The following is an 11,010-nucleotide window of genomic DNA, read 5'->3' on the forward strand; positions in this document are numbered from 1 at the left end:
TACAAGGACCTAACAGCCGTGTGATCCAGTGTAACTAGTGTGTGAGTTCTACAAGGACCTAACATCCGTGTGGTCCCGTGTAACTAGTGCGTGAGTTCTACAAGGACCTAACAGCCGTGTGATCCAGTGTAACTAGTGTCTAAGTTCTACAAGGACCTAACAGCCGTGTGATCCAGTGTAACTAGTGAGTGAGTTCTACAGGGACCTAACAGCCGTGTGATCCAGTGTAACTAGTGTGTGAGTTCTACAAGGACCTAACAGCCCTGTGATCCAGTGTAACTAGTGTGTGAGTTCTACAAGGACATAACAGCCGTGTGATTTTTTTTTAACAACTTTCAAAAACTATTTATATTAAGATGTTAAAAAAAATACGAAAAAAAAGTATCTAAATATTGAAAAGGTAGCTTTATTTTATTCGACAGATTTCCATGAACACGAAAGAGACAGTAGTTCATTTTTAAATTCATACAACAGAGATGTACTTTAAACTTCCCCCAGTGTTGTGACGATTTAAAACGTTAAGCGATAACTCACAGCTGATGTCTCCCTAGACACGTGTTCGCTTCACTTATATCGCCATCAACTGTCAGTACACACATTGACATTTTCTCACGGTGTTTTAATTAAAAAAAAAATCCGTAGCTCGGATTGGAATAAACATGAAGCATGACATCATTTACGAAGATTTGGTACAAAATTGTAGAACAAATTAGATTCATTTTTTGAAGAATCTGTGTGATGGTACACTCATATAACGGTGGGTTGACCTTACCTAAACACACGATTCAAACACATTTTATAACATTGCATAACTGTTGAATAAAATACTGTTTACACTACATGTAAAAGATGGAAAGTTTTAAGATGCAAGTTAAAGTGAGGAAGAGAGAAAATGAGGACAAGTTACAAAAAACACACACACATATATATATATATATATATATATCATGGTCTGGAAACAAATATCTATTCTATTAAAAAGGGGATTTTTTTTTAAATATTTTCTAATAATATATAAAAATAAACACAATCAAAATGTGAAATGATAAAAAGACTTAAAAATCAATAAATGAATGAATGAACAAATGAATGTATGAAGAATGAATGTATGAAAAATGAATGAATGAATACATAGTGAATGAATGACTGAATGGATGAATAAATGAATGAATGAATGGATGAATGAATGAATGAATATTCATATTCTAAATGAATGACTGAATGGATGAATAAATGAATGAATGAATGGATGAATGAATGAATGAATATTCATATTCTAAATGAATGAATGAATGAATGAGTTAATGAATGAATGAATGGAATGATGTATGAATGAATGAATGAATATTCATATTCTAAATGAATTTATAAAATAATGAATGAATGAATGAATAAATGAATGAATATTCATATTCTAAATGAATGAATTAATTAATGAATGAATGGAATGATGTATGAATGAATGAATGAATGAATATTCATATTCTAAGCGAATTAATGTATAAATGAATGAATGAATGGATGAATGAATGAATAAATGAATGAATGAATGAAATGATAATGAATGAATGAATGAATGAATGATTATTCATATTCTAAATGAATGACAGAATGAATGAATATTCATATTCTAAATGAATGAATGAATGAACGAATGAATGACTGAATGAAATGATGTATGAAAGAATGAATGAATGAATGAATGAATATTCATATTATGAATGAATGAATGAATGAATATTCATATTCTAAATGAAGGAATGAATGAGTGAATGCATAATCATATTCTAAATGAATGAATGAATGAATGAATGAATGAATGAATGAATGAATGGAGTGATGTATGAATGAATGAATGAATAAATGAATACTCATATTGTAAATGAATGAATGAATGAATGAATGTTCATATTCTAAATCAATGAATGAATGAATGAATATTCATATTTTAAATGAATGAATGAATGAATGAATGAATGAATGAAATGAATGAATGAATGAATGAATGATATGATGTATGAATGAACGAATGAATGAATGATATGATGTATGAATGAACGAATGAATGAATGAATATTCTTATTTTAAATGAATGAATGAATGAATGAATGAATGAATGAATGAAATGATGTATGAATGAACGAATGAATGAATGAATATTCATATTCTAAACGAATGAATGAATGAATGAATGAATGCATGAATATATAATCATTTTTTAAACACTTTAAGTATGTCTTATGGTTTCTAATGAATGATTGATGGTTCTTAACATCCTTCTTCCGGTTATAAACAAGTGGAGAACATACTATAATCTACTGCTAAGTTCTATCACTATCCATCAACGACAGGCAGGTACACAGAAACATGTCTCATTCTCTTAATGAGGCATCCAGCCATATATGAGATCGATACAAAAACTGCAGGGATATTTTACCGTGCTTATATCTCATGTTTATCTTTTTTGTTAAATTCCAGGAAATATCGCTGATTCATGTTTTACCTCAGGTACTATAAAACTAATGAAGATTGAAAGACAGATCCCGGTCGATATCTAGGACTAGTATTAAAAGCTGACTGACCTAAACTGTCGTTTATCAGGGAATTCGAAGAGTATAAAACATTATGTCTAAATAGAGTGTTTCCTACCATGTCATTATAATAGATCACAAATACGGCCTATTCTGATTATATTCCTGATCAAGCTTACTTATAACGAAAAGGTAGGATGGGTTTAATGTCTTGTTAAAAGTTGATTTAGAACACAGTGGAAGAGGTCTTGTAACACAGTTTAAAACATTCTTGTGATGCCATCCATTGTTATAATTGTCCATTATATAGAATATGAGTACTGTTATATGCATAACTGTCCAATATGTTACAAAAACTGTCCAATAAGATCATAAAACTGTCCAATATTTTAATATTGTACAGTTTGTTAAAAATAACGGACATGTTTTTGGACCAGTTTAAGTAGAACATAGAAACTGGAGCATGACAATATATCCATCAAAATTTAATTGCATTATTGAAACAATACAAAATTGACACAAGGGTGATCAATCCACTGGATATATACAGGTAAATCCACTGTTACAGATACAATGTACTCCCTTTTAGAATCTTAGGGTAAATGACACCTCACCCGCGCTAACAGATAACTCCCTATTATTAGTATTAGTATTACTGGAGTCAGCAAGTTTTATTTTTTTCACTGGTGATGCCATATTTTCAATACCTTGCACAACACTGCTAACATTTGCCAGCTGCGCATCACATGTACGCTTATATGAACGAATGGCCGCTGACCGATGTCCAGTTTTTTTCTGCCACTAATTGTTCGTCGAATCCTGCCTTATAGAGGCGTGTCGCAGCAGTCGCTCGTAGGGAATGGTTAGTGAAATATCCTTTAAATCCAGCCTCCTCACACAACTTCCCCACTGTCTGCTGCAAGATATGTACACCCAGTGGAGAATCACAGTACCAACAGTCCGGGCTGGGGGGTCTTCTTTGGCCTTAGGTACAATGCACTGCATTTTCCGGTTTTTGGTCTGGAAGATTTTTAAATTGTAAACCTTAACAGTTAGAATGAAAAGGAAAATTGAAATTTTGTTTTAAAAAGGTAAAGTTCTATTTTCCAACATAATTAGGTCAAAAAAAAAAATGTTTCGAAATTCTGGACACATATATATATATTTTTTTTTTCAAATTTTAATTTTAATAAATGTGCTGTTATATTTAGCCACTGGATTTTATGATAAGCGTTGCGCAATAACAATACATCTTAATACGGTATGATTATATTATATAACTTCTGTATTTACCTTAGGCTCATGAATTTCTGGTATATCTTCACAGGACATTGGTCTGGAAGTACTGTGTTTTCATAGGCCCTTGTAACTTTTGGTGTCACCTTACGATGGAGAAGTCCTCCGGCATTCGTTTTTGATACATCTTCTCTGTATTTCAAATATGTTTTGCCATCAGAATCCTGTTTCACTGTAATTTGACTATAAGGTCCACATCTAAGATTCCTATGTTCTTGGCCTGCTCTCAATGCAAAATTCAAACCCAGTTGATACACTAATGTGTTTAAAAGTTTTTCTGGTGTGTCTGTCCCCAAGACACCTTTCTCCCACATCAACTGCTCTTGTTCTTCCGTTATAATTTCTGCCTGCTTTTTGTTTATTCCCAAACCTTGTTTTGCGAGGTTTTTCATCCTGGCGTCTAGTACCCCTCTCAGTCCTGCAAACTCTGTATCATCCAAAATATTCACAAAACGTCCATTTTGCCGAAAATAATGTTGTATAGATATAATTAATTCATACAGTGTGTTTGGTCTGTACTCCTCACCATTCTTATTTCGAACTTCAGCTACAAAATAAGTCAGAGCCTCATTAATATCGGAGACAGGTAAATCCAGTAAGTTGTTAGGAAAGTTTTTCAGCTTTTCATTGTTTTTGGATTGTATCAGTCGCTGTTCAATCCATGAATCAAAAACTTTTAAAGCCCATTTCGTTTTGTTTTCTGTGTTTACACATGATTCTCCAGCAACATTTTTTTTCAAATCACCATCCTGCATGGGAATTGCAAATCGTCGCCGTGTTTCAACTTCTTCAACAACTTGAGTTATTTCTGTCATTTCATCTTCCGAGATGTCTGAGAACATCTCACTTAAAATGTTGAAATTTGGCCGAGGTGTAATATTTTCCTTCTGTAAATCCAGGACATCACTTAATATCTCATCTGTATCTACAACAGTATTTTCTGTTGTAAATGTTGACTGTGTTAAAAATACTCCTTCACTATCGGAACTCATGATTGGAATGAGATAAGTACTATACCTGCGTGTATTTCATACCTGGTATATGCAGTTGCATACAAATCATGCTACGCGCCTCAGACTGTCCAATATTTTACATAATAGACAGTTTGAGGCTTATATCCTTTACGTAATTTGCGCGACAAAAACTTGTTTCGAGTATTTTTGTACTTAAAGAGACGTGATTCAGAAAAGTCAAAGCTATTTATATGTTCAAGGATCATGACGATCGGTGATAGTCCGATCTTTACAGATAGTTCAAATATTACCAATGGAATAGGTTTGGTTAATAAAATATAAACTTTATTCATTTTACAACAATTATGAAACAAGTAATTGTTGGTCAGGATGTCAGCGCGCTGGGATCTTATTGTTGAAAGAAACCGGAGTACCCGGATGAAACCCCAAGTGGTCGGGCAGGGGACTGTGGTATCTGTCTATTGTATATATTCAGTCAGGTAAAGGGACATAACTCATCCATACTCGCCATCTGTTATATGTGGAACTCTCCAATGTGAAGTTAATAAAATATGTTGAGTGTAATGGAACACATGTGTTGACTGGATCTAATATGTACAAGAACGAATCAGGTTCAATCCGGGGATGGGCAAGTCATCCAAACATATGAAGCACGTTAGATGCTACAATTGGCGACGAGGATAAAAACTGTATACATTTAATTGGTTAAAATGGCGACATACATGGAAATTGGAGGTATTCCAAATTTTGATTGCCACGGAGATTCGTCCGCCATTTCTCAACGATGGAGAAAGTGGAAAAGGGCATTCGAACTGTTTGTTGTGGGCAAGGGTATAACAGATCTTACACAGAAAAGGGCGTTGTTACTCCATTGTGCCGGGATGAGAGTGCAGGAAATATTTGACACACTCGCGGACACAGGAGAAGATACAGATTACGACAAGGCTGTACAGAAGCTGGGAGAGTACTTCGCGCCACAAGGAAACATTTCATTCGAGAGACACCAGTTTCGGCAACTCAAACAGGAGTCTAGTGAGTCAGTTGAACAATTTATAACGAGGTTACGCGATAAAGCCATGACATGTGAATTCGGAGATGGTAAAGACGACCAGATCCGTGATCAGGTTATCGACAAGTGTAAGTCGACACATCTACGGAAGAAATTTCTGGAAAAGGGAGGAACATTGACCCTCACAAAAATGCTGGAAATGGGTAGAGCGCATGAAGCAGCAGAGAGACAGGCAGCAGTAATGCAGGAAGAAACTGTACACGCAGTTTATGAGAAAAGGAAAGGACACAAACCAGGTTACCAGGGGGCTGACCGTTTCAATACAAGTAGTCAAGGTAACAAATCTCAAGCATGCTTCCGGTGTGGGAGACAGGGACACTATTCAAAAGATAAGGAATGTCCAGCCAGGAATAAGAAATGCAATAAATGTCATAAAATGGGACATTTCCAGAAGTGTTGTAAGACAAAGGGAGGTAATCCAGGGAATGGCCGATCACAGGAACGTACGGTGAAATATGTACAAGATCAGGATTCGGTTGAGTTAACTGACTACGTTTTTAGTGTTGTTAAAGAACCAGTTGGAGAACAGGTTAGTGTGATAGTTGGAGGTGTGCCAATATCATTTACTGTTGATTCAGGTGCAGGTGTTAATATGATAGACCGAGAACTCTGGGAAAGTCTGAAAAAGTCAAAGATAAACTGTGTAAGTAACAATACTGACAAGAAATTGTTTGCTTATGGAAGTACCAAGCCACTGCCTTTAGCAGGATGTTTTGAGGCTGATGTCATACTTGGAAACAAGATGGTACCTAGGGTGATGTTTTATGTTTTGGAGGGAACAGGCCAACCACTACTAGGCAAGATGACTGCTATAGAATTAGGAGTTCTACATGTGGGTACTGGGCACATTAATTCCGTTGAACATGATATCAGTAAGGCTGAACTTATGAAGAAATACCCTGAATGTTTCACAGGAATTGGGAAATTGAAAGACTATCAAATGACTATAGCACTGGACGACACAGTTACGCCAGTTATTCAACCATTGCGGCGTATACCCTACCATTTACGTGACCGACTTGAGAGCAAAATACACGAGCTGGAGTCATTAGACATTATTGAGAAAGTCGAGGAACCCAGTGCATGGGTAAGTCCAGTTGTTATTATTCCCAAGTCAAACGGGGATATTAGACTTTGTGTTGACATGCGAAGGGCCAATGAAGCTGTAATTCGTGAACGGTATCCGATACCAACTGTAGATGAAATACTACAGGACCTGAATCAGAGCAAGGTTTTTTCAAAACTTGATATTCGCTGGGCGTATCACCAGATTGAGCTAGCCCCAGAGTCACGTGGTATTACAACATTCCAAACTCACTTAGGCATGTATCGGTATAAACGACTAATGTTCGGGATCAGCTGTGCCCCTGAGCTCTACAACAAAATCATACAACAGGTTCTGAGAGAGTGTCCAGGTGTCAACAGTATATTTGACGACATTGTTGTTCACGGAGAAACACAGGGTGAGCACAACAAAAACTTGGACAAACTGTTACAAACCTTACGTGAGAAGGGCTTGACATTGAATTTGGACAAATGTCAATTTAATATGTCACAGATTACATTCATGGGACATGTACTTTCAGAGCATGGAATCAGTCTCGACGAGGACAAAGTCAAAGCGGTCGTGAACGCGAGACAACCTTCAAATGCTGGAGAAGTAAGAAGTTTCCTAGGCCTAGTCAATTTTAGCTCCAGATTCTTACCCAACCTGGCAACTGTATCTGAACCCTTACGACAGTTAACCCGAAAGGATGCACCATTTAATTGGGGTCCAACTCAGGAACAGTCTTTTAAGAAACTTAAGGCGATGTTGTCAAATGCATGTGTTTTGGGATATTTTGACCCAAAAGCCAAGACGCAGGTTATCGCTGACGCGTCACCTGTGGGATTAGGAGGAGTGCTAGTACAGGAGCAGGACAATCACACACGTGTAATTTGTTACGCGAGCCGTAGTTTGACAGACATTGAGCGGAAATATTCACAAACCGAGAAGGAGGCCTTAGGACTGGTCTGGGCATGCGAAAGGTTCCATATGTACCTATATGGACAGGAATTTGAACTTGTTACAGATCACAAACCTCTACAGTTCATTTTCTCACAGAAATCCAAACCCTGTGCTCGTGTAGAACGCTGGATTTTGCGGCTACAGTCCTATACCTATACTGTCAAGTATATACCTGGATCTCAAAACATCGCAGATTGTTTGTCTAGATTGATTTCAAAGTCTTCTGATGGACCATCACATCATGATACTGAGACCTACATCAAGCAAATTGCAGAGTACTCAACTCCAGTTGCTATGACAACACGCGAAATCGAACGCGCCTCGGATAATGACCCGGAACTAGAAGCTGTTAGAAACTGTATTGTAAACGGCAAGTGGTCAGAGATTCCCTACAAAGAGTATCTACCTGTAAGGTCTGAACTGTGTGCTATAGGAAAACTTGTGTTACGTGGGACGCGGATTGTGATTCCCAAGTCGCTGCGTGAAAGTGTACTGAACGTAGGTCATGAAGGACACCCGGGCATAGTTGCCATGAAACAACGAATACGATCAAAGGTATGGTGGCCTAAAATGGACATACACATTGAAAAACATTGTCAGTCATGTTATGGATGTCAGTTGATGGCTAAACCATCAAACCCTGAACCTATGGTTAGGACCGAGCTACCCTCAGGTCCTTGGCAGGATTTGGCTGTGGATTTTTTGGGACCTCTCCCAAGTGGTGACAGTTTATTTACCTTAGTTGATTACTACTCAAGGTGGGTCGAGGTCACTGTGATGAAGTCGACTACTACTGACAAAGTCATCGCAAGTCTGAAAACTACATTTGCCACTCATGGGATTCCAACTTCAATCCGTACAGACAACGGTCCACAATTTATCAGTGAAGAATTCAAGCAATTTTTACAAGAATATGGTATAATTCATAAACGTACCACACCACTATGGCCTCAAGCCAATGGTGAAATTGAAAGACAAAATCGATCCCTGTTGAAGAGACTCAAAATTGCACAACAGGAACAGAAGGATTGGAAAACAGAGTTACAAACCTATTTGATCATGTACAGGTCTACACCCCATTCAACCACAGGAGTGAGTCCAGCTCAGCTGTTGTTTGGACGCGAAATTCGAACAAAGTTACCAAATCTTCAGGATTACACAAGTACCGGAGATGTTGAAATCAGAGATCGCGACCGTGAACGGAAAGAAAAAGGAAAACTGTACGCGGATGAAAGGAGAAATGCTACAGAATCTGTTTTGAACCCAGGTGACCTTGTATTGATGAAACAAAAACATGTAGACAAAATGTCGACAAACTTCAATCCAAAACCATTACAAGTACTTAGGAAACATGGTAATAGTGTTTTGGTAGAATCAGATGGAGTCCAGAAATACAGAAATGTAACACATCTGAAAAAGTTCATTAGGCCAGAATCTACTGTGTCTAGAAACAGTGATAGAACCAATGAAAATGTGTCATACAAAACTGTGTCAAATTCTGAAGTCCCTAACTTGGAAATATCCAATGAAATTGAGAATACTGATTGTGGTCTAGATGATGAGGATAAGATTGATCCGAAGTCGAGGGAGGAAAAGGTACAGACCCCTACATGCGAATCGCGCCAACAAACTTTTCCTATGCGACAACATAGGCCAACGCGAGAAGTTAAACAACCAGTGAAATTTCGCGATTTTGTCATGACATAGACTTGGATCACAAAAGTATATCGAACAAAGTGCTTTATATGTTTATTTAGTCAAGTTTTGATCAGAAAAGTTTGTTTAATTACCAGTAAACACTGGGTGTGATTTTTAGTTTAAAGTTGAACATTGAACAGTTGAACGTTGAACACTTGAACACTTGAACATTGAACACTTGAACAGTTGAGTAGTGAGCATTGAACACAATTTAGTACAGTTCATGCCAGGAACAGTTTGGAAGTACTTATGATTAATTAGCATTGTATTAATTACTGTAGAACATTTCATATTATTATAATTGATAAGTTTAAAGAAAGAGAAAGGTTAATTTTCTATAAATATTTCATTTGAGATGATTAATTCTTTAAGAAAAAGAAAAAGAAGACGGAATGTGGTATCTGTCTATTGTATATATTCAGTCAGGTAAAGGGACATAACTCATCCATACTCGCCATCTGTTATATGTGGAACTCTCCAATGTGAAGTTAATAAAATATGTTGAGTGTAATGGAACACATGTGTTGACTGGATCTAATATGTACAAGAACGAATCAGGTTCAATCCGGGGATGGGCAAGTCATCCAAACATATGAAGCACGTTAGATGCTACAGTGACCCCATACCTTTTCACACCGACCGCCTTGGTGGAAAGTTAGTGCGCTATCTACAGCACCACCCATCCACCCTATGAGATAAAATATATTTGGTATCTTTTGTTTTTATCATCCAGTGAATGTTTATACCGCGAATCACTCATGGCGATACAGTTTTTCAGTTTATCAGACTTCTAATCAAATCTGGTGTCGCACTGTGCGCGTTCTGATTTTAGTAGTACTCTGAGTTTAATATCTATCGCACTATCTCTGTCTCTCTATGTGATACGCTTGCAACATTCAGCATGTTTAAGGAAATAAAATTACCAAAACAAAGGATTACTTATTCCTGATTTGTGTTCATAGATCGAATAAACCGTTGAGCGTTAGAAATCAGAGTGTGTTGATATGAATATGTTGAAATAATTTGCTCTGCAAATATCAATTAACAATTTGCAAAAAAATCTTGTCGAAAAAACAAATTCTTGTCGATGCTCCCCTACCTAGAGTAGGATGTTCTTTCTGGGATTTTCAAGGTGTACTTACATCAGTGAACAGTTTAAAAGGCCTTATTATAGGAACAAAAGATATTTTCCCACAAAGCAATTTAACCATAACTTGGTTATATGTGTATCTCCCTAAGGCACGACCCATGGTTATGTTGTTAATTAAAACGGTGCTATGCCCTATTTAGTGCCGCCCTCCAAAGGTGTACGACAAGGTTCACTTTTTTGTGTCCAAATAACTATCAAACAATGTTTTCCGCTGTCAAATAATATTATATTGGTTAAAGTAGGATCTGCTGCAAATTATTAACTCAAATATGTAACAAAACATT

At 36.7% G+C, this 11,010-nt stretch overlaps 2 protein-coding genes across 2 annotated transcripts; one reads left to right on the forward strand and one right to left on the reverse strand.

Moving 5' to 3' along the window:
* Positions 1-3,820: 3,820 nt before the first annotated feature.
* On the reverse strand, positions 3,821-4,819 carry LOC110459075 (zinc finger MYM-type protein 2-like). The gene has a single exon (XM_021511154.1). The coding sequence runs from the start codon at positions 4,817-4,819 to the stop codon at positions 3,821-3,823; it is 999 nt and encodes a 332-aa protein (XP_021366829.1).
* Positions 4,820-5,511: 692 nt separating this feature from the next.
* On the forward strand, positions 5,512-9,585 carry LOC110458842 (uncharacterized protein K02A2.6-like). The gene has a single exon (XM_021510800.1). The coding sequence runs from the start codon at positions 5,512-5,514 to the stop codon at positions 9,583-9,585; it is 4,074 nt and encodes a 1,357-aa protein (XP_021366475.1).
* The last annotated feature ends 1,425 nt before the right edge of the window (positions 9,586-11,010 follow it).

This window comes from Mizuhopecten yessoensis, unplaced genomic scaffold (assembly GCF_002113885.1).
Source record: "Mizuhopecten yessoensis strain PY_sf001 unplaced genomic scaffold, ASM211388v2 scaffold1311, whole genome shotgun sequence".
Classification (NCBI taxonomy): Eukaryota; Metazoa; Mollusca; class Bivalvia; order Pectinida; family Pectinidae; genus Mizuhopecten; species Mizuhopecten yessoensis.

Excerpts from the sequence above, each read along its gene's own strand:
- LOC110458842 (XM_021510800.1), top strand. The coding sequence starts at position 5,512 with ATGGCGACATACATGGAAATTGGAGGTATTCCAAATTTTGATTGCCAC.
- LOC110459075 (XM_021511154.1), bottom strand. The coding sequence starts at position 4,819 with ATGAGTTCCGATAGTGAAGGAGTATTTTTAACACAGTCAACATTTACA.